At 41.1% G+C, this 26,964-nt stretch overlaps 1 protein-coding gene across 1 annotated transcript; it reads left to right on the top strand.

Moving 5' to 3' along the window:
* The first annotated feature begins 22,819 nt into the window (after positions 1–22,819).
* LOC115459399 (homeobox protein Hox-C13a-like) lies at positions 22,820–26,232 on the top strand. Its single transcript, XM_030189230.1, has 2 exons — positions 22,820–23,498; positions 25,976–26,232. Exons 1-2 carry the CDS (start codon positions 22,820–22,822, stop codon positions 26,230–26,232), a joined length of 936 nt encoding a protein of 311 aa, XP_030045090.1.
* Positions 26,233–26,964: the final 732 nt, after the last annotated feature.

Consider the following 26,964-nt stretch of genomic DNA (forward strand, 5'->3'; position numbering starts at 1 on the left):
GTGTTGGCATTAGCACATGGCAGATGCTGTCGCAGCTTTGTAAACGTGTGTGGGGGGGGGGATAGTAATGTGAAAAAATTTCCCCACACATTAATTTCAATAAAAATTTTGGCCATATGCACAGTCCCTCGGATTCTATATAGCGCACCTAGAAATCCGCGCCAAAATCCAAGCATATTCTGTAACAATGAGCGTAACTTAATTGGCCTAGCAAGCCAATTGGCATTGTTAACAGCACTTAGCAAGCAATTCCATCAGCAACAGCACATCAAGATCACGGGAATGGTTACAAGAAGCGGAAGAACAATGCCAACAGAGTTAGGCAGTCCTGCTGAATTTGTAAGAAGCCAGCATGCCTGAAGAACTCAGCCACAACGATCACCTGCACCATATGCAGAAGTGTGTGAAGTATTAGACCTACACATCAATTAATTTTAGCTGTTAGCATCAAGGCAGTAGTTAGAATCTTGTTAAACCTTTCCGTTTGCAACTTACCTGCTTTGTTGGCAATTTAAGTTGCTTATGAAGAATAAAAGATGTGCATACACAAGAAATCCTTTAATTCTTTGCAATATAGATGTTGTTTCATATTTATTATTCTGCACAGTGCTAGACACTAGCTTTGTTGACTGCTTGTTTAATTTGGCTTTAAAATGATATATTACTCCCTCCGAAGGGACACCACCTTGTAGTGGTGGAGGGGCTTCTGTGTTTCAATGACTCAGAGGGCTATGCTGAAGGGTTACCCATATCAGATACCGTGTATGAACAAATCGCCCGACACAGGCCGTGTTTCACCCACCTAGGGCTGCGTCAGGGGCTAATTTGAAACCTTCGTAAAGGTGCAATAATGGTGTGTCCATTTGTGTATGCTAGAGACCACAGGATTCCCGTTTGAGCTGGTTTTTTCTTGACTTTTGTGCACCATATTTGCCCCTTTACGAAGGTTTCAAATTAGCCCCTGTCGCAGCCCTAGGTGGGTGAAACACGGCCTGTGTCAGGCGATTTGTTCATACACGGTATCTTCAATTAAATCTTTTTGTTGTGATATTGATCTGCTGGCTTTCTTTCCCATATTGGATTTTGCAGATCGTTTGCCTTGTTGTTTTTTTGGGTTACCCGTATCAGACAGGCCTCTGAGGAGAAACCAGACAAAGAGTGTCCCAACTAGGGAGAGTGGAAAGATGGCGACCTGAAGGTCGTACGCTCAACGGCCCAGCTGATCTCTGATGTTCTGTCTTTGTTTACCTGAAATTTCCTCTCTGCAATTGCAGTTACCTTAACTGAGAGGAAGGGGACAAGCGTTTTGTCCCCTGTGCAGCAAGTGTGGGACCACTGCGTGATGAGCTGCCCACAGATGACTGGGTTGGTGAGTCCTTTGATTAGCACTGGCGAAGGAGCGTCGACGCTCTTGAACCTGGAAACAACTTCATCGCTCCCGAATCATTTAACCACCATGTCCAAAAGAGTGGAGGAGTGAGTTAGGAGTGTATGCTGAAACGGAAGTCGTTTACAGCTGAACCCGTGTCGGTGGTGCCACTCCTAAACCCGCAAGAGCTATCAGCTTGGAGTTTTTGGCTCCCGTGGAGGTTACATTGAATATCATCTGGAAGGCACTCCAGGACCTAACGGTAGTAGTAAATAAGTTTGCTTCCAATATAATCTTATTAGTGAGCCACATGGATAATCTAATCGAATCCTTTGAGAATGAAAAATTGATACAGCAAATGAAGTTCTACAGGAGTAGGAAATGGTTAAGATTTTGAAGATGATAATAGACCAGAAAAATTTGAACAAAATGAATGTTATTACAGATGATTAATATCGAGATTGTTGTTTTCCCAGAGTTCCAGGTATGACTCCTAAAGTTTTTTCCTCTGAAATGATTCCTCTTAGTATATTCAAAAGGAGTGAAGCCTGTGAAACTGGGATTACCTTAATCAGTGGGAATTGGATTAGAGACTCAAGTGTTTGTATTGTTAAATAATTTCTGGTTTTAAAAGAGAAAAAATGAAATCAGTTGTATTATTTCCACTAATAAGTATGTTTCCAATGAAATAAATTGACTATACACTGTTTTGGGTTTGAAGAAGCCAACCAGACGATCAATGTGGAATAATGATTCAGATCAATAATAACTGGGGATAATCAGGTTAATACCACGTTTTCTTTGTTTCCTGTTGTTTAATTGATCTCCTTGTCTTGTTTCACTCTCCTTATTTTGTGGTCTAAGGAAGAGTATAGAATTACCTGATTGAAATAATTCTTGTATTATTTTGTCTGTAATTCTGGCAAGTTATTTTAGTGCTTGTAAAATTAAATTGTTATAAATAAAAAAATTTTTAAAACGATATATTACATGGGACCAATAATTAATAAATCCACAAAAATATGGGGGGGGGGGGTGGTAATCTCCCCCCCCCCCAGTAGTGCATGTTACAAAAAAAAGCTTGGTAGTTTGAGGATTAAGTGACCCAAAGGTGTCCTAAATGACTGACCACTGGAGGGATTAAGGCATAACCTCTCCCTTTCTCACCCAGTGGTCACATTCCCCCTTCCATCCTCCTAAGATGTGATAGTGATAGTACATACCAGGCTCTATCACAGCTTCACATATGATGGTCATTTTTATTAAAGCAGCAGGCAGGTCCCTGGAGTAGCCTAGTGGTCTGTGCAATGGACTGCAGCGAAGGGAACTCAGGCCCATATCCCACTCAAAAAACACTAAATACCTACTATACCTACATATAGGTGACACCTGCAAGTTTGGGAGCTATTGTAGTGGTGTACTGTGAGATCCAGTAGAATTTCCTCTGTTCCTGGAAGGCTCAACATACAATATAAAGGGGTTATGGTGAGATGTGTACCTGGGATCTTTTATGTGAAATCTGTTGCAGTGCCCCCCATTGCTCTGCTGGGATGTCTGTGTGGCCAGTCTACTAAGAATGATGGCCCCAAGATATCCCAATAGCTGTTTTTTTGGGCACTTTTCTGTGGGAGGCGGAGCTGGTGGTTGGGAGGCGGGGATAGTGCTGGGCAGACTTATACAGTCTGTGCCAGAGCCAGTGGTGGGAGGCGGGGCTGGTGGCTGGGAGGCAGGGATAGTGCTGGGCAGACTTGTATGGCCTGTGCCCTGAAAATGACAGTTACAAATCAAGGTAAGATATACACAAAAAGTAGCACATATGAGTTTGTCTTGTTGGGCAGACTGGATGGACCGTGCAGGTCTTTTTCTGCCGTCATCTACTAAGTTACTATGGATGTTTTTTCCCCTACAAAATGATCCTAAAAGAAAAATGCACTGAGCACAAAACATCTAGGAAAAAGGCAATCACCAACCCAAAAAGATAGACTTTTTCAGGTTCAAAATGGCAATGTTCACCACTTGATTTTTGGATGTTTTTAGCAAAACGTCCAAAACCAGACTTAGATGTTTTATCAAACATGCCCCTCCACTTATCATATAACATATTTTGATTCTTTAAACAAACATTTTTCTTTTGGTCTCTAATGATTAATGTTTAGCTTGAGGGAATTCTTTTGACATAATTAATCTTTAAACGTTCTTTCAAAACAATTTTCTTACTCAATTTATTGGCCATGCTCCCTTTTGCTGGGTGTGACATGGGCTCCTTACTGGGCTTATTCATCTTCTTGGGATGCTTTCCATTTCTTCTCCTCCTGGACAATACTGACTTCATCCCACAAGATAGATGTTCATTTTCCAGCCCCTATTTATAACTATCTAGCCATTCACCTTCAGGTGTAGAGGAGATGTTTTGATGCTCCCCAGCAGTTCTTAAATCCTCATGTAATTATGTAGGATATTGATGAGATGGAGGGTCTTCATCCATCTCAATTATGTTGCCTTCCTGCTTGCCTTATGTCTCCATGACCTTAGGCAACCCTTTGACACAGAAGGATCCAGGCCTGCTCACTTCTTTAGTCAGTAGGACAAATAAACGGTCCAGGCCTGCCAATCATGTTGTTGCTAAAGTTTGCCTCTTGGTCTGACTTTTGGATAATTTACTTGTTGCAGGTCATTTTCCTAGACTCAGCTTTGGCCCCTGTTTTGTAGACTGCACCCTTAAGTGGTCCTCATCTACACCAGTTGTCTGGTTCCATGTCTTTTTTACTGGAGTCTGTTTCTTCTCTTTTCTTTTTGCCCTTAATATAGCCAGGAATATGGAGGCCCATGAGGATCATGATTGGTTATCTCAATGAATGACCCCTGAATTTTTTGCCCACTCACTTAGCAGTGGCATTTTAGAGAATACTATCATAGTCCAGAGAGTTTAAACATGTGGCCATTGGGAGTTGAGGCTGGAGGCCTGCACAGCCAAGATCAAAGCTGATGATGGTCAGCCTTTAGGCAGCAGAAAGTCAGACTTGGCCCTGGAAGATCCTATTATATCAGCCTGTAGGAGTAATACCAGTAATCACCACTAAATCAGTGGTAGGACAAAGACATGTAAATAATGGCATAGAACTCTGTAAACAAGCACAGCTTATAAAAACTGACCTTGTGTTCAGACTCCCTCTTATTTTTCACTGCTAATCTACAAGGACCACATGGTATTAATGACAAAAAAAGGGTTTATTTACAAAGACAGGATATAAAACAAAATGTAACAGAAGAAAAGATCGAAATAAAAAGTTCCTTATACAAATACGTGGAATGAAAAATATAAAAGTTAGTTGCCTAAAACCCATGTGTCCTCAGGCTTTTATAACAGTAGCATACAACCTTGATGACAATGTTGGGTTGTCTCTTCACGTAGGCAGCTGGCTCGTTGTGTTCTTCTCGGTGAGATTATAACCAGTTCTCAGGATACCAGTGCTGTGTGCTGAGTGCCTCTAGCAGGTGCATCTTTATAGATTATCTTATCAGTAGTGTCTTTCAAATCCCGATAGCATCTTGATATGTGATTGGTATGTGCCTGATTGCTAGAAATTTGATTACCATGAGAATTTCTTTGATGTCATTTGGATATTTATGGGGCTCCAAGCAATCTATTGCCCAGGTGCCTCTACAGTGTCAAGGTCACAGACATGAGTCAATCTTAGATGTAAGACAGGCATGTATAGGCACATCCCTTAGGCACAGCACAAATAGGATGACATCTCTGAGCCAGCATCACAGATGGATAAAAGTAAAAAATCTATGAATCACATATTATGACAAGGTGGGGGATTTTCCCTCCACAAGCCATGGAGTTTCCTGATTAAAGACTGAATAAAAGGAAGGCCATGAAGATACATCTTTGTTGGTCCAACAGTCCCAATGGAGTTTTGCCCCATGGACATAGGCATCACTACAGGGTGGCAAGGGATGACAAGTGCCACCCCAAAAAATTGCTTTGCCACCCCAAAAATCCTTACCTCCCTCTACCTTCTCCCATTCCCTCTTGCGGGTCCAGTGTCATCTTACTTTCTTCTATCTTCCCCTCCCCTCCTGCGGGTCCATCATCTCCTTCCTATTTTTCTCTGTCCCTCCTCTTCACAGGCCCTATAAACCTTCTGTATTCACTGGCACTGCCAGCAGTGCTAATTTCAGACTCTCTCTGGCAAGCCCTGGGGTCTTTCCCTCTGTCACAATGTCCTGTTGCCATGTGGGATGGGCACAGCAGAGGGAAACCTCAGAGCCACTGAAGGGAGCGTGATATAATTGCTGCTTGCAGTGCTGGTGAACACAACAAGTTTATAGAGGTCTACAGGGAGGAGGGATACAGGGAGACAGGAAGGTGATTCCAGGCCCACAAGAGGGAATGGGAGAGAGCCGGGATAGGGGAGAAACTGCACAGGGAATCGAAGGGAGAGGGAGGAAACTAGCATATGGATGGGAAGGGAGAAGGAGAAGGAAAGGGAAAGGGGCTAAATGCTGCACAGAAAGGGAAGGGAAGAAAAGGGAGGGGGAAATGCAGCACATGTATGGAAGAGAAAGAAGGGAGGGGAATTGCTGTACAGGGAAGGAAGAGTGGGAAATGCTGCACTTGGATGGAAGAGAAAGGAAAGAAGGGAAATAGTGCACATGGATGGAGGGGAGGGAGAAGGGCTAAATTCAGCACAAGAAAGGAAGGGAGGGGAAATGTGCATGGATGAAAGAGAAGGGAGGAAGGGGAAATGCTGTGCATGGATAAAGAGAAGAAAGAGGGAGGAAATGCTGCACAGGAAAGAGAAGTGGAAAAGCTGCATATGGATGGAAGGGAAGATGCTGATCAAGATGGATGTACTGCAGGAAATAAAGGAGAAAGGAGGCAAAAGAAATAGAAAAAGGACCAGAGATCCTGGAAGTAAAGTGCACGGAGGGAGGGAAACGGAACCAGATACTTGGAAAAAGATAATTAGAAAAATAATATCATCAGACAACAAAGGTAGGAAAAATTATTTTTATCTTCAGTTTAGTGATTGAATTATGTCAGCTTTGAGAATTTACATCTGCTGGTGTTTGCACTGTACAGAAGGAAATGCATTTCTTTGTATTTCTCTGGTGTTGCATTGCATGCAGTCTGGCACCTTGGGTTTTAGTTCAAATTTTGTCTACATTAGTACTTTTGGTTTGTGGTCACTTGTCCTGTATTTGAAGAGGGGCTCTCTGTGTTCTGCATGTGTGATGAAGGCGAGGATGGAAGGATATGAGAGAGGAAGAAGAAATGTCTCTGAAGAGACTGAGTGAGTAAGGGTAGAAATGGAGTTAATATGGTCAAGGAGAGGCAATATGTGATGAGGTAGAAAGTAAGAGACAGAACGGCCTGGAGACAAGGGAAGGAAGGAGAGACAGTGATGGGCCTGGGGCTGGTGAGGGGATGAGAGGCAGTGGAGAGTAGACGAGGGCTGAGAGGGTGAGCACAGAGGATGGACATGGGAGACTGGGGAGTGGGTGAAAGAGAGGGGGATTAGCAGACTGCGGAAGGAGAAAAACAGTGGGATTGCTGGAGAGAAGATGAGAGAGAGATGAGGAAAGCCAGTAGGTAGATGAGAGGTGAAAAGAAGGCAACTAAGTACTAGAGGGTGAGAGAAAGGGAGAATGAGGGGTAGAAATTATATGTGGGTGGATATAGAGGCAGAGAAGAGAAAGATGAAAAAAGAAGCATAAAAAAAGAGGTCAGTACCAGGCAGATATAGAGAAGGAAGGAGAAAAGGACAAGAGAAAAGAATTTAAGAGGCCAAAAAGTGGAACAGACTGGGACCAACCCAATTACAAAAGTGCCCACACAACCAAGATGGGAATAAAAGATTTTTAATTAATACTTTTTAAGGATTGCTATGTGTCTGCTTTGGAAAATGTACATCTTTACTATTTTTGTATTTAGCAGAGAACAGGAGAAATGGCATTTCTGTTTCTTTTACCAGTATTTTCACTGCTTATAGAGTCTGACTTACTTGGGAGTCTCCATTTCAGTTTTTGTTTGCATGTTTTTTGTGGTCCCCTGTTTTGTATCAGATGAGAGTCTGTCCATGTTCTGCATGTATGACTGAGGTGAAGGATTCTGCTTGCATGTAGAATCGATAGGAACGTGTAACTGTCCAGCTTGTTCATTTCCCAGTAGCAGGTATATTGATGCTCTAGGGCCCAGTCAGGGCTGTTATGGTTTGTTTTTTTCCTACATAGGTTTTGAGTGTCTTTTTGCAGTGTGTGACCTCTTTGAATGCATTGGCCATTGTCACCCGAAACAAAAATACTCAGAACTAATACTAGTCTCCGCATCCTTTAGTTACCACACAAAGAAAAGCCTGTCTACTCTAAACAAAGTGTCTGGCAGTGGAAAGAGCATGTGCTGTTCATGAGGTGATAATCACAATTTAAATATTTTTTTAATAAGGCAAATTCTAAGAGGGATATCTCCATTGTTGGGGAGTATGACGTTTGCAATATAGAACTGGACCTTCAGGGTTTATGTAGAAATTCTGACCAGTCTTGTAGAGAATCCAGACCACGCCCATACAGAAGAATTTGTTGAATGATGCCATCAATTATAATCCTAATTTAAAAGGGAGGAGAGGAGTTCAACGTGCAAAAATGTCACTGCCTCCCCCCTCCCGCCACCATACCTAGCTTACACACTGGTGCCATCCTAAATATTTCTGTCTAGAGATGCCACTGTTCTTGGACATACTGTTTGTCTGGGCTTTGTCTCTAATTCCTTGCAGCTAACCCACACCTGCCTCTGCAGCCCTTCTTCCTGGACCTTAGCCTTTCCAGATGCACAACCATTGTAAGGTACAAGTACCCTCTCACCCCTGATGAAAGGGGAGGTGGTTTAGATTATGGGTACTATGAATCCACCTTGGATGAGAGAGTTGGGGCCTGGTTCCTTTGCCTTTTTTCCCCTATTGCCACACAGCAGAGCCCTTGCTTGTGCTGATTTATTTTTTCAGTGAACAAGAAAAACAGAACTTTGCTGATGAGGAGGCATGAACGGGCAAGGAAAAATTGGTTTAAAGTACCTTGAATGCTGGATGGAGCACAATGATGGTCCAGTGATGCCAGGGAGGGAAGAATATAGCCCAGTGGACTCAGATACAAATCAACCTATGCATCCAATTTCTCCTACTTAGGTACACAAATGTGGAATGCACTACCAAAGAGTGTGAAAACGATCCATGACCATTTAAACTTCAGGCGATCATTAAAAACCTATCTGTTTTGCAAGGCCTACTCTACTGATCTAATTTAATGCCTTAACTCCGTAATGCATCAAAACCTCACATCATAATGGACATTGTATATTCCTAAGTTCCTTGACCCTTGCTGTACTTGTATAGCCTAACCTTACCTGACCCTTATTTTAAACTGTATTTGTTTAATATCTACTGGACTTGGCGTTCGCCTTGACGGTATTATGTAAGCCACATTGAGCCTGCTAATGGGTGGGGAAATGTGGGATACAAATGCTACAAATAAATAAATAAATAAATAATTGCAAGTTTCTTCTTTGTATGGTCACTTTTAAAAGAAAAGCTCCTTTTCTGGTTTTGTAAATTCTACCTGGTTATTTTAGTTTAGGTGGAGCATTTTCATCACAGTCAGATGGAGTCCAAACGAGAATTTCTTTACAATTATTTGCAAATACACATTTGCAGTGTTATTTATGAGCTGTTCTTCACTTTTGTTGGTTTAGTGATTCCTGGAGCCAATCTTTCCAGGCCTTAATGTGCAGGGTGGCCGTAGTGTTTAGCTTCTGCACAAAAAGTCAAGAGTCATGGGTCTATTCACTTACTAAAATGTTTTTAAATGTATTAGGGGTTAAGAGGAGGGTTACACTTGGACATTAATTCTTTCACTGAAGCATTTTTATGTACCATTTTCCAACACTGTGGAGTAATATCGTCTCTTTTTCTAGGTGATTCTGGTCTCATAAGCAAACTTAAGCAGCATAAACCCCGCACAACAGCATTCACAAAAAGACTTCGTTTTATGAACTTTTCAACTGTTTATTACAAGATAAATAAGCAATTTAATTCGCAGTAGGTAGCTTAAGTTAGAAGTGTTTACGGTCTAGGCAAGAACCTTTGAACTGGATACACATTACATCTGGGAGCTGCAGGTGATGGTTTGGAGGAAGAGTTGTTTATTCCATAGGTAAGGATATTGTTAGATTAACTGAAATAATTTCAGAATTGGGATGCTGAGTTTGTGCAACAGGGTGAAAAGCGATTCGCTTTAAGAGGGGCGAGAAAGAGAGCAGCATGTTCTCAAGGCAAGATGGAAAAAACTGATTTGCAGAGAGAGGAGGGGGGGGGGGGAGAGAGGAAGCACTCACAGGGCCACAGGGCAAAGCAAGGGGCCAATAGGGACAGAGCCTCAAACTAAGTCACAGTGAAGGTCACGTAAAGTTGATGAGGGCAACACTTGATTGGAGAGAGAGAGTTACATGCAGGGACTGACATATCATCATAGATTACAAGAGAAATCAGGCAGGGACACTGAGAAGGTGAAAGACTAAAGCATATCTGAAAGAGGAAGGAAGGGTCACATTACACTCTAATCTGGACTACAGTATGCAGAATTGCTCCAGTACTAAAGCATGAAGTAAGCGTAGCATTAGAACTTTAGGAGGTGAGAACAGCATTAAACACATTGGGCCTGATTTTCGAAAGAGATCGCCGGCCATCTTCCGACACAAATCGGGAGATGGCCGGTGATCTCCTGAAGTCGGCCAAATCGGTATAATCGAAAGCCGATTTTGGCCGGCTTCAACTGCGTTCTGTCGTGGGGCCAGCGAAAGTTCAAGGGGGCATATCGGCATGGTAGCGAAGGCGGGACTGGGCGGGACGGGGGCGTGCGTTGAGATGGCCGGCTTCACCCGATAATGGAAAAAAAAAAGACGGCCTTCACGAGAATTTGGTCCGCTTTATTTGGACCCTTTTTTTCAGGTCCAAGTCCCAAAAAAGTGCCTGAACTGACCAGATGACCACCGGAGGGAATCGGGGATCACCTCCCCTGACTTCCCCCAGTGGTCACTAACCCCCTCCCACCCTCAAAAAAACAACTTTCGAAACTTTTTTTTGCCAGCCTCTATGCCAGCCTTAAATGTCATACTCAGGTCCATCGCAGCAGTATAGAGGTCCCTGGAGCAGTTTTAGTGGGTGCAGTTTTAGTGGGTGCAGTGGACTTCAGGCAGGCGGACCCAGGCCCATCCCCCCCTACCTTTTACACTTGTGGTGGTAAATGGGAGCCCTCCAAACCCCCCCCCAAACCCACTGTACCCACGTGTAGGTGCCCCCCTTCACCCCTTAGGGCTATGGTAGTAATGTATAGTTGTGGGGAGTGGGTTTTGGGGGGCTCAGCACCCAAGGTAAGGGAGCTATGCACCTGGGAGCTATTTTTATTTATTGTTTTACTTTTTAGAAGTGCCCCCTATGGTGCCCGATTGGTGTCCTGGCATGTGAGGGGGACCAGTGCACTATGAATCCTGGCCCCTCCCACGACCAAATGCCTTGGATTTGGTCGTGTTTGAGATCGCCAGCTTCTGTTTCCATTATGGGCAAAAACTGAGGCTGACCATCTCAAACTTGGCCATCTCTGACATTTGGGCGGCCCCAACCATATTATCGAAAAAAAAAGATGGCCGGCCATCTTTTTCGAAAATATGGTTGGCTCTGCTCCTTCGTGGTGCCGTACTCGGAGATGGCCAGCCATGGAGATGGCCAGCGCCGTTCGATTATCCCCCTCATTTTGGACTAGATTCTATATATCATGCTAAGGATCTTGCTAAGGATGTAAAAAGAATTGAAGCGGTGCAAAGAAAAGCTACGAGAATGGCACGGGATTTGCGTTACAAGACGTATGAGGAGAGACTTGCTGACCTGAACATGTATACCCTGGAGGAAAGGAGAAACAGGGGTGATATGATACAGACATTCAAATATTTGAAAGGTATTAATCCGCAAACGAACCTTTTCCAGAGATGGGAAGGCGGTAGAACTAGAGGGCACGATACGAGATTGAAGGGGGGCAGACTCAAGAAAAATGTCAGGAAGTATTTTTTCACGGAGAGAGTGGTGGATGCTTGGAATGCTCTCCCGCGGGAGGTGGTGGAGAGGAAAACGGTAACGGAATTCAAACATGCGTGGGATAAACATAAAGAAATCCTGTTCCGAGGGAATGGATCCTCAGAAGCTTAGCTGAGATTAGGTGGCAGAGCCGGTGGTGGGAGGCGGGGCTGGTGGTTGGAAGGCGAGGATATTGCTGGGCAGACTTATACGGTCTGTCCCAGAGCCGGTGGTTGGGAGGCAGGGATAGTGCTGGGCAGTCTTATACGATTCTGTGTAGAAAGAATAGATCCACAGAATCTTAGTGGAGATTGGGTGGCAACACCTGTAATTGGGAAGCAAAACCAGTGATGGGCAGACTTCTACAGTCTATGCCCTAATCATTACTGACTAGATAGGGATGGGCTGGAGTGTAAATTTTAAGGGGCTTCAACGTTAGCTTCAGAACTTTTAGTACATGAAGAGTGCTGGGCAGACTTCTACGGTCTGTGCCCAGAGAATGGCAAAGAGAAATCAAACTCGGTTATACATATACAGTATCGCATACCATGTATAATGAATTTATCTTGTTGGGCTGACTGGATGGTCAGTACAGGTCTTTATCTGCCGTCATATGTTACTATGACTGAAAGCACCCTGTTTCTAAAAAAATAATCCCTCATCAAGGCACATTATTTCTTTTTCTTCTTTTTTCATATTAAATAAGCATATGTTTCAAACAATAAGGAAAGCTATGAGTGAGAATAATATTTCAGCTAGCTACCTGAAATATGCTTAAGGTTTCATTTTCTGCCTACCTTAAACAATATTTGTGTACAGAAAGTACAGTATAGAATAAATAAATGAAATAAAATAAAAAAATGTCCACTATATTGTTTTTCTTTTATGTAGTTAGCTTGCAACTGTAATATTTCTCTCTTTTGAATTCATAGTGTGATTGTTAACTTGAGATGCTTCAGAACTTGATTAATTTTATGTAAGTATTTGGTACATTCAAATAAATGTGCATTAATTTTGTTTGTGACGTGTTAAAAAAAAACATACAATATGTAGGGCTCTGTTAGCTTGGCAGAGTTTAAAAAGGGTTTGGACGGTTTCCTAAAGGACAAGTCCATAGACCGCTACTAAATGGACTTGGGAAAAATCCACAATTTCGGGAATAACATGTATAGAATGTTGTACGTTTGGGAAGCTGCCAGGTGCCCTTGGCCTGGATTGGCTGCTGTCGGGGACAGGATGCTGGGGTTGATGGGCCTTTTGTCTCTTCCCAGTATGGCATTACTTATGTTTACTAAGGTGTGCTAGCATTTTTAGTGTGCGCTAAAGATTATCACATGCAAATGGTAGAGACACCCATAGGAATACATGGGTGTCTCTAACATTAGCGTGCACTAATTTTTAGCAAATGCTAAAAACGCTAGCATGCCTTCAGCGTGGCTTAGTAAACAGGGCCCTAAGACAGTAATTATACCCTTACTGTGTTGTTTAGTAAATGTGAGGTAATTTGTAGTCCAAATTCTTTTTGATACTAGCCAAGCATCTCTGCCACACAAATATGTTGCTACATTGTCCGGGATGTTTGGATGTTGCAATGACCCGCTTATGTTTTGTTTTTTGTTTGTTTGTTTTTTAAAGCTGATAATAATCATTTACAAAAAGTGTGCTACTCAATTAAGGCATGGTAATGCAGTAAGAGACTTTAATGAATCAACCTTTTAATGCCGATAATAATACTTGCTACATATACAGATCCTAACAGACCTGACAGGAGCTTGGGATCAAAAGGTGACCCCAAAATGGCATTCTAATTTTGGCTCTGGGCTAGAATTGCCTGCTGTCCTATTAATTTATCACCGGGGGACTAACTGAATCCAGCCCTATATTATTCATGCAGACGCCGCACAGAGCAGATTAAGGCTAGACTGGCAAATGAATCGAAGAAGGGGTTTCTCTGCTGTATCCAAACTTCAGTTGCCATTTTACTACTACTACTATTACTTATCATTTCTATAGCGCTACTAGACATGCACAGAACGGTACACTTGAACATGAAGAGACAGTCCCTGCTCCACAGAGCTTACAATCTAATCAGGATAGACAAACAGGACAAATAAAGGATAAGGGAATTACTTAAGGTGGGAATAATAAAACAGACATGGGTACTGAGCAAGTGACTAGGGGTTAGGAGTTAAAAATCAGACTCAAAAAGGTATTAATCCAGTTCTAGCGCAAGTGTGAGTCAGGGTCATGTGTTGTTTTCATGAAAGTAATTTATAAATTTTGCCCAGTGATTTTAATATGTCTAGCAAGAGACTTCTGGAGCTATGGTGTTCCTTGAGAGTAGCAGAGCGAGTCCGAAGGTCAATTAATATTTTGAATCTTGAGTTTAGCTCAGGCCTTTCCAGTAGTACCTCAAATGTCAGTTACATTGAGGTACATCAGATATTTCCCCGTTCCTGGAGGGTTTCAAGCAGTGTTATAGAATCTGCGCCAATTTTGGCGCCTAAATCTAAGCGCATTATATAGAATCGGAATGAACACCTGTAGCTGAAACACCTCTCACACAGTGCATGATTTGGAAAAACCTCTAACCTGGAAGATATGCTAAGTTTCCAGGAGGAAATAAATGCCACTTATTCGATATGAGACTAGCCCTACACATTCGTCTTTAGTTAAGTTTGGTCTCTATTACATCTTTATTTGTGCTTTCTCGTTGATATGGAAAAGACGGTCTATAAGATTATTGGTGCATTATTTCAGGAGAAACCTTTCTGTGATTAAATGAATAAGTTTCTATGGCTTCAAATTCTTAGGCTAAGAAATTTGAATTTTCCTGGTTATTCCTAAGCCTTAATTTGTTTTATTTTTGTAATACATATATTAGACAGCAATTGCTTTCTAGAATTATCATATTTGCATAATAACATCTTCTTCAGCATTGTAAGAAGCGCATCCTTTCTCGGGAACTGAAATCTGAGCAGTTGTACCAGTGCAATGATTAGAAGTCAAATGCCAGTAAACTAGACTTTTGTGTAAAAGCAAATATACAGACTGTCAGGCGGAAGAAATGTTTTAAAACCTTTACTTTCACTGGAAGGTAAAGTATAATTCTCTGGAAGAAAATACCAGATGTGTTTACTTTTAAACAGAGGAACTATACCTTCAACATCAATAAACTGTTTTCTTTCTTTATATGGTCTTACTTGTGGGTTAGGGCTTTATTCCTCATTAATTTTCACTCATAGGGACTGTTTTACAAAGCAGCAGTAAAAGGTATCCTTAGCATACTCTTCTGCAAGCCTTTCTCGCTTGCTAAGGCCATTTTTGAATTTCAACAGTTTTTATTGAAGATTCAGCATGTTAAACATAACATAAGAATCAACATTTAGCAGTGAACTGATATACTGTAACTCATTATTAAGAATACTCTTTAACTAGTAGCAACAATATTATCGCAGCAGTAAAATGGCCAGTGTTTGAATTTCTGTATTAATAGCCATGCTGTAGTGTTGCCATTAACGCGTGGTATTAAAAAAAGATTAGTGTGTGAGCACTTACCATCAGCTATTTTGCAGGTGGTAAGGGGGTACACACGCTAATCGTGTGCTAATCAGTTAGCTCGCAGCAATGTAGCTGTCGTAACTGATTACCACAGATACATCCACTCTCCAGCACCAGACATGCCCCCTCTGTGGCAGGGACATAGCTAGGTGGGGTCACGGGGACATGGGCCCCCGCAGATTTAGCCCTGGCCCCCTCCTTTCACCCCCCGCCGCCGACCCTCTCCGCCACATTCGACACCCCCTCCTGCCGCCACCATCAGGTACCTTTGCTGGCGGGGGTCTCCAACCCCCGCCATCTGAATTCTTCTTCAGCACCGGTCTCCGGCGCGTTGCTGACTTGGATTCTCTTTCTGTGAGTCCTGACATCCTACACGTAGGAACGTGCAGGACGTCAGGACTCACAGAAACAGAATCCAGATCAGTGAACACACCGGACTCAGAGATTGACACTGAAGGGGACTTTGACTGCAGTATATAGAATATGCCTAGGCAGCATTCGAAATGAAAATGTGGTGTAAATCCCGGTGCGCAGATGTAGGCGCAGAAGGCCATATTCTATAACAATGCGTGTAAATTTTTAAATGTCCGTGAAACATCCATAACCATATGCCCCTTTTTGCCTGTGCACATTTTAATTTAGGTGTGGTGCGTTACAGAATACGCTTAGGGACTTGTGCGCATAAGTTCTAATTACTGTCAATTAGTGCTCATTATTGCTTGCTAAGTGCTATTAACAACGCCCGATTGGCTTGCTAGGCCAATTAAGTTACTTGGATTTTGGCGCAGATTTCTAGGTGCGCTAGATAGAATCCGGAGGACTGTGCATATGGCCAAAATTCTTATTGTAATTAATAGTGTGGGGACATTTTTTCGCAATTAAATATCGTAATATATATATAGCCCTCACTCCAAGTTGAAGTCTAATAAGATGTGTACTGATCAGAAGAAATTACTTTACCACACAACAGTTTATTTATATTATCATTGAAATTTTTTTGTCTGAGAGAGGAGGGGGAAAATGTATTTTTAAAATATGCCTCAAAAGAGGGAAAGCAAAGAGGCTTCCAATCTAGAGCGAACACGGTTCTCCTCAATAGGTCAACAGATGGGATGATTTGCTTCTGTGTGAAAATCAATTAGATAACCTCCTTCAGTTCCCTTTCTGTCAATGTATTCTCCTTTCCTATAAAAGATGAATAAACAATGTCCTGTTGATTGGCAACTGTACTACACAAATGCTAATGCTTGTCTAAGTAAAATGTAAGTATTTTATTATAAAAAGCATATTTTGCAGTAATTAGATTTTCTGATGTTTGCTTTTATTTGGTATGCCCATAATTTCATCTGGACACATTACTGAATAATCCTGAGGAATTAAATCTACAAGCAATGGTTATGAGACCCTTCAAGTAAAATGCCCTAGAATCTGGGCTTAAGTCTTGGTAAAACAGGATTTTACCAGGTGCTAAGCCCAGATTTAAGGTGGCACTTTTTTGGGGAGGGGGGGGGCATTGTCTATATTTGTTTTATTGCAGATAGTGCATAGATGTTACCATTAGCAGGCAATTAATGTGAGAGCACTTACAGCCTCCTATTTAGAAGGCACTAACTGTCGAATTCTATATAGCGTGCCTAAAAATCCACACTGAAATCCAGGCATATTCTACAACAATGTACGTAATTGGCTTATCAAGCCGATCAGCGTATTTAATAGCACTTAATAAGCAATAACGAGCACTTATTGGCAATGATTGGAATTTACAAGCATAACTCGCTAAGCGGATTCTGTATTGAACTGCACCTAAATTCTAAAGTGCGCAGTTGAAAAGGGATGTGGCTATAGGCAGGGAAATGGGCATTTCATGGGTGTTCCAAAATTTGCGTGCATTGTTATAAAATATGGTCCGGTTCATGTAAGCTGCATTGAGCCTGCTATGAGTGGGAAAGCGCAGGGTACAAATGTAATAAAAATAAAAATAAAATAAATCTACACACAGGAATTGATGCATTTTGTTGGTGTAAATGGACGTGCATGGTTTTCAGCGCTGGGATATCAACTACGTTTAGGCAGAAAGGTTTACCGTATGGATTGTTTTAGGTGCCGTACATAGAATTTGACCCTAAGTGCTCTCACATTAACTGTGTGTTAATAAGTTAGTCCACGAACACTTCCATATCCACTCTCTTCCCGTGCCACATTCCCTCAGAGAAAATTTCTATAAAATATGACAACACCGTGCAATTGCAGATGTTGTATTAATCTTCAGATTAATGCGTGATACCTGGTCCTGGATAATGCAGAAACACCATCTCCTATTAAAGAGTCAGTAAGTGGTCCCAGGTTAACTCTACGTTAGGCAGCTAACACATCGAAAGTGCAGTGCTTTAACTGCCACACGCCTTCCGCACTCACTTTCCACCCCTGCTATGCCCCCCTGACAGAGAAATTTACTCATACTACCCCTCTCCTCAAGACCCTTCACTGGCTCCCTATCCATTTTCGCATCCTGTTCAAACTTCTTCTACTAACCTATAAATGTACTCACTCTGCTGCTCCCCAGTATCTCTCCACACTCGTCCTTCCCTACACCCCTTCCCGTGCACTCCGCTCCATGGATAAATCCTTCTTATCTGTTCCCTTCTCCACTACTGCCAACTCCAGACTTTGCGCCTTCTGTCTCGCTGCACCCTACGCCTGGAATAAACTTCCTGAGCCCTTACGTCTTGCCCCATCCTTGGCCACCTTTAAATCTAGACTGAAAGCCCACCTCTTTGACATTGCTTTTGACTCGTAACCACTTGAAACCATTCGCCTCCACCTACCCTCCTCTCTTCCTTCCCGTCCACATTAATTGATTTGATTTGCTTACTTTATTTATTTTTTGTCTATTAGATTGTAAGCTCTTTGAGCAGGGACTGTCTTTCTTCTATGTTTGTGCAGCGCTGCGTATGCCTTGTAGCGCTATAGAAATGCTAAATAGTAGTAGTAGTAGTAAATTCACAAAAATTCAGTAATGCGTGGGTTTAACACTCAGAAACAGTCAATACTGCAGAACCTCTTGAGGTGGTTGCATCATAGCCTGCTTCTGTGCATTAACCGCTCATTAATGGGTCCTTTTACAAAGCTGCAGTACGAAGCGGCCTTGGCTCACCCTTACACGGGGTTTTTCCACACACACTAAAGCCGTTTGTACTGCAGCCGGAAAATAGCCAATTTTTCATTGTCTGAATTAATGGCCACATTGCCATTAGTGTGCAGGCCATTACCATCCCATTAGTTCATGAGCACTTACCGCTACCTATTTTGTAGGCAGTAAACGTTCATACGCTAATCCTGCAGTAATTAGCATGCGGCAATGTAGATGCACTAACCGATTAGCACAGAATTACCCACTGTCTGCCTCCAGACACATCCCCTCCAAGAAAATATTTCTAAAAAAATTTTAGTACATGGTTTTCAGTGCACTTTCAGAACTTAGGCATCCACGGTGATGTGAAGCATCTGTTCACGCTTTCCAAAAATACTAGGACTAGGGGGCATGCGATGAAACTACAGTGTAGTAAATTTAAAACAAATCGGAGAAACATTTCTTCACCCAACGCATAATTAAACTCTGAAATTCGTTACCGGAGAACGTGGTGAAGGCGGTTAGCTTAGCAGAGTTTAAAAAGGGGTTAGACGGTTTCCTAAAGAACAAGTCCATAAACATGTATAGAATGTTTGTACGTTTGGGACATTTGCCAGGTGCCCTTGGCTTGGATTGGCCGCTGTCGTGGACAGGATGCTGGGCTCGATGGATCCTTGGTCTTTTCCCAGTGTGGCATTACTTATGTTATGTACTTATATTTTAAGCTGTGATAAGCATGCACTAGTGTTTACCATAACGTAATAAAAGGAGCTCCAACAGCCACACAATAAACGATCCACACAACAAACATTTTTGCCTAGGTGTATTCCATAAACAGCACTTAAGTTTAGGCGCAGTATATAGAATATGCCTAGGCAGAATTCGCAGTGCCTAAAACTACGTGCATCCGTTTACATCAACAAAAATGTGGCATAAATCCCGGCATATAGATTTATGCACACTAGGCCATATTCTTTAACAGTGCGTATACATTTTGGAACGTCCACAAAACGTCCATTTCCCCACCTATAACCATGTCTACTTTTGCCTGCCCACATTAGAATTTAGGAACAGTGCATTACAGAATACGCTTAGGGATTTGTGTGTCTAAATTTTAATTTTTGCCAATTAGTGCTCATTATTGCATGTTAAGTGCTGTTAACAACGCTGATTAGCTTGTTAGGCCAATTAAGTTATGCACATTGTTATAGAATCTGCTTGGATTTCTGCATGGAACTTTTGGCATGCTATTGATGGTAAGTGTTTAATGCCATTTAGTAAAAGGCCTTCTATGTGTTGTTATCAATCCCGACAATATTTTTAAGAAGCAAAGCCAAATTTCTCCATTGTGAAATAATCTGGAATTCAAGAAAGCAATGACAAAGATCCCTAGTTGTGAAAAAAGTGAAGAAAAGGTTGGGGTTTGTCTCTCTATGGTTCTGTGTTATTTATATCACACACACACTCACACACACACACACACACACACGCACACGTGTTTGAGGAATCACTGTAAGTTTTCCCATTGAAGACATGTTCATGATATCATTAAAAATGTGCAAATTAAAATCCTTGTTTTAATTTTTACTCTTAAATTATTGTTTGTGTTTTCTATCTATAACAAGAATTTGCAAACCTTTGAGATTTTATTTGAAATGCTACTACACCTTGAATAGACGTGAAATACATCAGGCAGTTGTTCATCACATGTTTATCACTACTATCACTACTGTTAATGTATCTTTATGCAGATGCAATATTTTATTTTGGAAGTGTTTGGTCAAATCCTCTGTAATTACACATTTCATATCATTAAAATCCAGAGCTGTTTAATTCCATTTAGGTTAGCAGTTGTATACGAATATCAATCATATATATCCCAGGAATGAAGCAGTGGCAAAAAGAATAGTAATTAATAAATAAGCTAAGTTTAAAAATTAGGAAGGCTTAGGAAATGTACGCTGAAATAGACTTCTGAGACAAACTGAAACTTTACAATTAAAAGAAACCTGTCTTGTCGTCGCAATGGATTTTCGGCTCGGTACCTACTTGCAGCTCCTATTCTTCCAATCGTTTTGTTTTCCTTTGATTTCAATCAAAAAAGCGAAAACACTTCTGCCAGATTATAAACTGCACAAGTTTACACCTTCGCCATTGTTCTTTGGGTGAAACTAAATACTTCCACGTTTACCTTTATAAAAACAAAAAAACAAAAATGGAGTGATATATTCTTCAGGGTCTGGCTTTGAATTTATGTTATGTTATGCTATGTTATGTTATGCGTAGAACCCTGATATTAAAAGTACTCAAACTGTGTAGACGTCTGAACTGTTTACGCCTTCTAAATCTAGTTTAAAGTCCTGATTGAATATTGAGCTGGTTAGACACGGATAGCGACCATGTTTGACTTATATTTTTCACCTTGATCTTGGACTTCCACATGCCTACAGGAAATTTAAAATAATGCAAGTTTATCGGATGTAAAAAGGTGTACGTTTCAGTAACCAGGTACTTTACAGTACATAAGCTCGGTCTGTAGTAGTTGCCATTCAAAACCTGTGAAAGGTTTAACGTGCCTCATAAACAAGTAAATAATCTGCTGAACACTTAAAGCATAAAATATACATACGCAGAGACATTTTGTTCAGACGAAGACGAAGAATCCAGATTTCTTATGGACCAATGCATCATTTTTTTGTGTCAAGGGAATAGAAAGGAAAAATAAACCCTTTCAGTTCTAAACCATAATACAATTTCGGGAGCAGTCGTTATAAAAATAAAACAGAGGAAATACTTTATTGTGCTTGAAGTTGTGACTTTCTAGTTTTTTTTCTAAATTAGCAACCGATTAGTAATTTTTCAGCTGCTAGTAATGCAATGTGATTGTTTTACATATATACCTTGTCTTTGTTACCTACATTTAAATCTTGGTGACTTTGCCGGACACTATCCAACTCTGTATTTGGTGTCACTAGAAATCCCTTACATTTTTTTCAGTTTTAAAAATCAGGTGAAATTTGGGAAAACAATCTAATTGAATATCAATGATGAAGTTTGAAAGCTGTTCCATTCAAACATGCTGTAAACGCTCTTAAGAGTTTCCTTTTCATATGTCTTCACTTCAGCAAGCAATGTTCAGGATTCAAGCATAGCTCATTGAGTAGGTAAGTATGATTTTATAAACGATTTTATAAAATTGCGTGTTCAGCATACATACACCCTGTCTCAAGTGCGATGCAAAGATTAGGACTGTATCAGAAACCCAGAGAAACCCTTAAAGCTAGGTCTATTGGTATATGTTTTGATCCTAGTATAAGGTCCTAGTACAGACGTATTCATTGCATCACCCTTGTTCCAACAATTTTCATGTTTGCCAGTATATACAAACATTCTAATACGCAATTAACTGTGTCTATAAACGTTTAGAATTTGCTCGGAATATAAAATTAGATTTTCTTTGTTCAACTTAATGTAATGTTGCTTTTTTGTAAAGATGCAGTTTCATGTTCCTCGGCCTTCGGATTGTTTGGTAGTGCAATTTAATGTTAGAAGTCAGAAAAGCAAAAATGATAAAAGGCCTCGGAAAACAGATCAATTCCAGCAAAGGGACATTTTTTCATGCATAAATGTTTTAAATTCCTTTCACATCGTATATAGAGCGGAGCAAAACGTTTTTCACGTCTGGACTTTAAAAGGTAATTTCACCCTTTCTGAAAAATCAAGATCCTCCTATCAAAATAACAACCAATTTGATGAAGGGGAAAAGAGATACAAGGGAAACTTGCTATTTTAAGGATATAAATCTATTCTCTCAAAGCTGTAGGAGAAAAATGAAAAATCCATATTCAAATTATAAATCCTTATTTTAAAATCCTCGTGTCATCATTTCATGGTAGATTTGCCATTATCTAACAATAACTAAAAAATAAACACTGAAAATCAAATGAAAATCAAATGAAAACTATTTGTGAAGATTACAGATGTTCTTCAATATTTAAAAAATGTCATGTCATGTTGTACCCTCTTTTTTTTTTTCGAACTGGTGACCCCTTCCAACTAGTTACTAAAGCAATTAGATTTTATTTCCTTACAGTTACAAATTATATCCTAGGAAGGCTTTTCTTGTTCTTGTGTCGGCCAAATATAGAGATCCCATTCCCTTTTCCTGTTTCAAGCTTGCTTTTCTTGTTTCCATACTGTAATCAATGGGTGTTACCCATTGCCTTTAAGGATTCCCGTTTCTCTCCAGGGAGTGAGGGGGGGGGGGGGGAGAGAGAGAGAGAAAGAGAGAGAGAGAGAGAGAGAGAGAGAGGGAGAGGGGGAGGAAACAACCAATCGAATCCGTCTTTCACCTTCCTGCCTGCCTAGAGGGAAGTAGCTGGTAGGGTCATGAAAACCACGTGAGTTGGTGAAAGTTATAGCTTGTTTGCTCCTTCCTCCTGTGATCCCTTCCTCTTCACATCCCACCCCCTTCCACCCACCTCTTTCCCCCTCTGGTTGATTTCTTAATGAAATGGGCCCAGGGCCGCCGGCCTGGCGCGCATGCGCCTGCCATAAACCATGTCTAGGAGGAACATTAGGTGTCTGTCTTTTGGTAAGTAGAGTTTTTAAAAAGCCCTGGCAGACCATGATATGACGACTTCACTGATCCTTCATCCTCGCTGGGCGGATAACTTCATGTACGTGTATGAAACCAGCCCGAATGAAAGAACTCGGGATAAAAGCCCGGCCATGGAAGGACTGAATGGAAATTGCCCGAGCAGCCACTGCAGGGATTTAATTTCTTCTCATCCAGCTCTGGGGCGCCCTTCCACTGCCATCGGCACCCACCAAGGCTCTGTCTACACGGACATAACCTCCCCCGAGGCCACCCGCCAGTGTCCGGCTCCCTCGGCAGCGGCAGCTTCTAATGCCAGCATGGGCTACGGCTACCCCTTCGGAAGCAGCTACTACGGCTGCCGCTTGTCCCACTCCCATCACCACAACGTGAACTTGCAACAGAAACCATGCTCCTATCACCCGGTAGAGAAGTACCCGGAGCCCAGCGGCTCCCTCCCTGCTGAGGAACTCTCCTCCAGGGCCAAGGAATTTGCTTTTTATCCAGGCTTTACTAGCTCTTACCAGGCTGTGCCCGGTTATTTGGACGTGTCGGTAGTGCCAGGGATCAGCGGGCACCCCGAGCCCAGGCACGACGCCCTGATTCCCATGGAAGGTTACCAGCACTGGGCACTTTCCAATGGATGGGACAGCCAAGTCTACTGTTCCAAAGAGCAGTCCCAGTCCAGTCACCTATGGAAATCACCTTTTCCAGGTAAGAAAACAACTTCAAGCTTTCAACGTCTTTGTTGTTATTGTGAGAGTTGATCAGCAAAGTTCATTTAGGGTGTTGAGATGGGGGGGGGGGGGGAGACTGTGTGCGTATATGTAATTTCTTGTGTGTCCAGTCATGCATTATATACGGGAGCCGTTAAGCAATGACTAGAAGTAACTAATCAAAACCCATACCACGGGATGAGGCTTCTAATGGGATTCGCTAACTTTCTGCTACAGTCCTTGTGTAGAAGTTGACTGTCTATTTTCCTATGCTATGGACATTCGGTGGTGACATCTTCTCAACGTGGGAACGCTGTACAGGGCTGTCTTCATTTCTGACACTGCTGCAATATACACATTGCTAAATTTTGGGCGTATGTGTGGTATACATAACACAATCCTGCAATAGGTGTCGAAGGATAAATTGAATCTCGTTAGGCAAGAGAGGAAACTGATTTCTATCTGTCCTACTTAGGCTGTGAATAAATAGCAACCTACAGTATCCACTCCAGAAAGTAACCCGTTTGGACAGAATCCGCCTAGCCGTATATCACTGTAACGTCTCCATTTGTGGAGATCCTTGACTATCAAGCCACTGACTCAAAGCCAAATTCCTCGTCCTATCTGCACCCTCCACCTCCACCACCACCCGAAAAAAAACAAATCCGCCTTACTATAGTCACCCACACCAGTACAATGCGGTCCAACACACGTTTAACACATGCATGAAATGCAAACCACGGGACAGGGGACAGTAGGATTTATTTTCTTCTCTTATATATTTTTTTTATTTCTAGAAGGAAAAGACTGCAGATTTCACGTTACGCATTTCCAGGCGAACCTTCCAGAATGGAAGATTTGTCATTTTTAAATTGGCCAAATAGTTTACACAGCAAAATAAAATCGATTCCTCTCTTTCGGCTGCTAGAATGTGTCACAAGATGAAGAGTGTCAGGGCGGGATAGATGCAGGACTCTTGTGAGATAGGCGTTTTCTTTGAGAAAACTCTTAGCTGAAATACATTTGTTTGTTCTTTCATTAATTCACTTTTATCAATTTGACTTTATCTGTTTACTAAAGGGGAGTTTTCTGTATTTTGGGGCACTCAGTCTACAGCCTCCCATCGGCTCAGACAAAAGGATGCAGAAGTTTTGAAGTTTATTCTTAGTGTAATCGTTGAATTAACTCGGTTTTTATAGAAAGTATTAAAATCGGAAGGCTGGTGTCTTGGGGAGGGGGGAGCCTCGAAAATCGCCTCGAAAATTGACTTAAGAGAGAAAACAAGAATTTGTTCTATTTTTTTGTTTACTTGTTTGTCTGTCTTTAAGAAAGAGATGATTATGAGTTGTTCGGAAATAATAAAGAATTACATTTGAATAACAGTGTTGAATTATTTTAACTGGAGGTTCTGTACAATGAAAGATGTATTATTTGATGCAAGGCAACCTTTAAAAAAAATTGCTTCTTAATTCCGTCAACCTGTCCAGGAAATATTTTAGTATTCTTTTGTCTTTTTTATTTATTTTTTTTTTATTATTTTTATTTGTTTCTTATGGGAACTAGTATGAAAAAAAGTACATATTATGCCGTTGAGCTATACTCTTAATAATTCCTATAATTGAAGTCCTGATTTGGAGACGTTAATATAAGACTTTTCTAAGTTATTTAATGTTTCACTAAAATGAAGGACTACAAATATGTGAGGGTTACTTCCATACAGAATTTAAAACCATAACAAAAAAAAAGATGAATGTTAACTGGATTCAATAACAACTGACAAATCTTTTAATTATAATCCTTTAATATATAAGGGTGCCCTAAGGTACATTTGTGCACTTGAATGCAAATAATCTAGTAATAATATAAATAGTAAAGCTCAAATAGAAAAAATTAGAAGCTAGCGAGTATTAAAATTCAACATTCAGACTGTGAAATGTTTATTTAGTTTACTGATCACAAGCATAAGTACCTTCAGCAAACTGAGGAGACTAGTTACCTATCACTAGGGTCAGCACAGCAGTACTGGCTTATCTGAATACTTTTTTTTAGCAGTCTCCCTGCACTGAGGAACTGAGTTCAATTCCCACTTCAGGCACAGGCAGCTCCTTGTGACTCTGGGCAAGTCACTTAACCCTCCATTGCCCCATGAAAGCCGCATTGAGCCTGCCATGAGTGGGAAAGCGCGAGGTACAAATGTAACAAAAATTTTAAAAAATATATTTCTATTTGTCTTTCCCTCCAAGTGGTTGAAGGATATTTGCATGGTACATAACTGTTCTTTACATTCCGATCATTTGAATTCCTCTTTTTCAATTAGCAGCCTGTGTGAGAGATGAGTTGCAGGTTTTGGGTGCAGGGCTGAGGAGGGGAGGAGCGGGCCAAAATAGTCCAAACCAGAGCAACGTCAGTTGTGTACTTTTTCCAGGGTACAGGAATCTGTGTCTAATCGCATGCTGTATATCTCCCCTTCTCCAGACGTGGTGCCACTGCAGCCAGAAGTGAACAGCTACCGCAGGGGCAGGAAGAAGAGGGTTCCTTACACTAAATTACAACTTAAAGAGCTGGAGAAGGAGTACGCCGCCAGCAAGTTCATTACCAAAGAGAAACGGAGACGAATTTCCGCCTCCACCAATCTGTCCGAACGCCAGGTCACGATTTGGTTTCAAAATCGCCGGGTGAAAGAGAAAAAAGTCCTCACCAAATCTAAAGCGCCTCACCTTCAGGGGACCTGACAAAGAAAGGAAGTGGCAGAAAAAATAATCATAAATTTAAAAACAAAACAAAACATATGTTTAGATCATCCACGTGTATGACACAAATGTACTTTGAAAGTTTTTGGTGGTTCAAAAATTGGATTATTTAAATTAAAAAAAAGAAGCAAAGAAACACATCTCTATACGGCACTCTCAGCTGTGAATATTGATCAATCTGCAGCATTCATGAAAAGGCTGTCTGCGCTTATTCAAAGACTGAAAAGAAGGCCTCCAGTTTGTCACATTAACATTTTAATTTGTGAATGCGGTTTGATAACCAGACCATTGGCACCTGCAAGTTCGAATCTCAATATAAAGTTTGTTTTATATTTTGGGTTGTTAGGTTTTATTCATTGATGTAAAGAAAGTATATAAAAGCATATATTATATAAATATATATACGCTGCATACATTAAAATCTTCATATAAAGTTCTATTTGTGTGTTTTTAATTATTTTCCTTACCTAACAAGACCTAAAAATGCTTGCTTGCCTTGGACTGCACGTGTTGATTGCTGCATTGTATACTAATTATTAAAGATTTTTCAGAATTACTTTGATTTCTATAGACAAAAATTTCTTTGCCTTTTCTGTCAACATGCGTGATAATCAGGTAGGGAGGGTAGCTCTGGTCCACTAGACTGTGATCACAGTAATATTATTATTATTTTTTTAATCCAAAGACAGGGTCTCTGGCTCCTTGAGAGTAAGA

Source organism: Microcaecilia unicolor, unplaced genomic scaffold (assembly GCF_901765095.1).
Source record: "Microcaecilia unicolor unplaced genomic scaffold, aMicUni1.1, whole genome shotgun sequence".
In the NCBI taxonomy this organism is placed as follows: domain Eukaryota; kingdom Metazoa; phylum Chordata; class Amphibia; order Gymnophiona; family Siphonopidae; genus Microcaecilia; species Microcaecilia unicolor.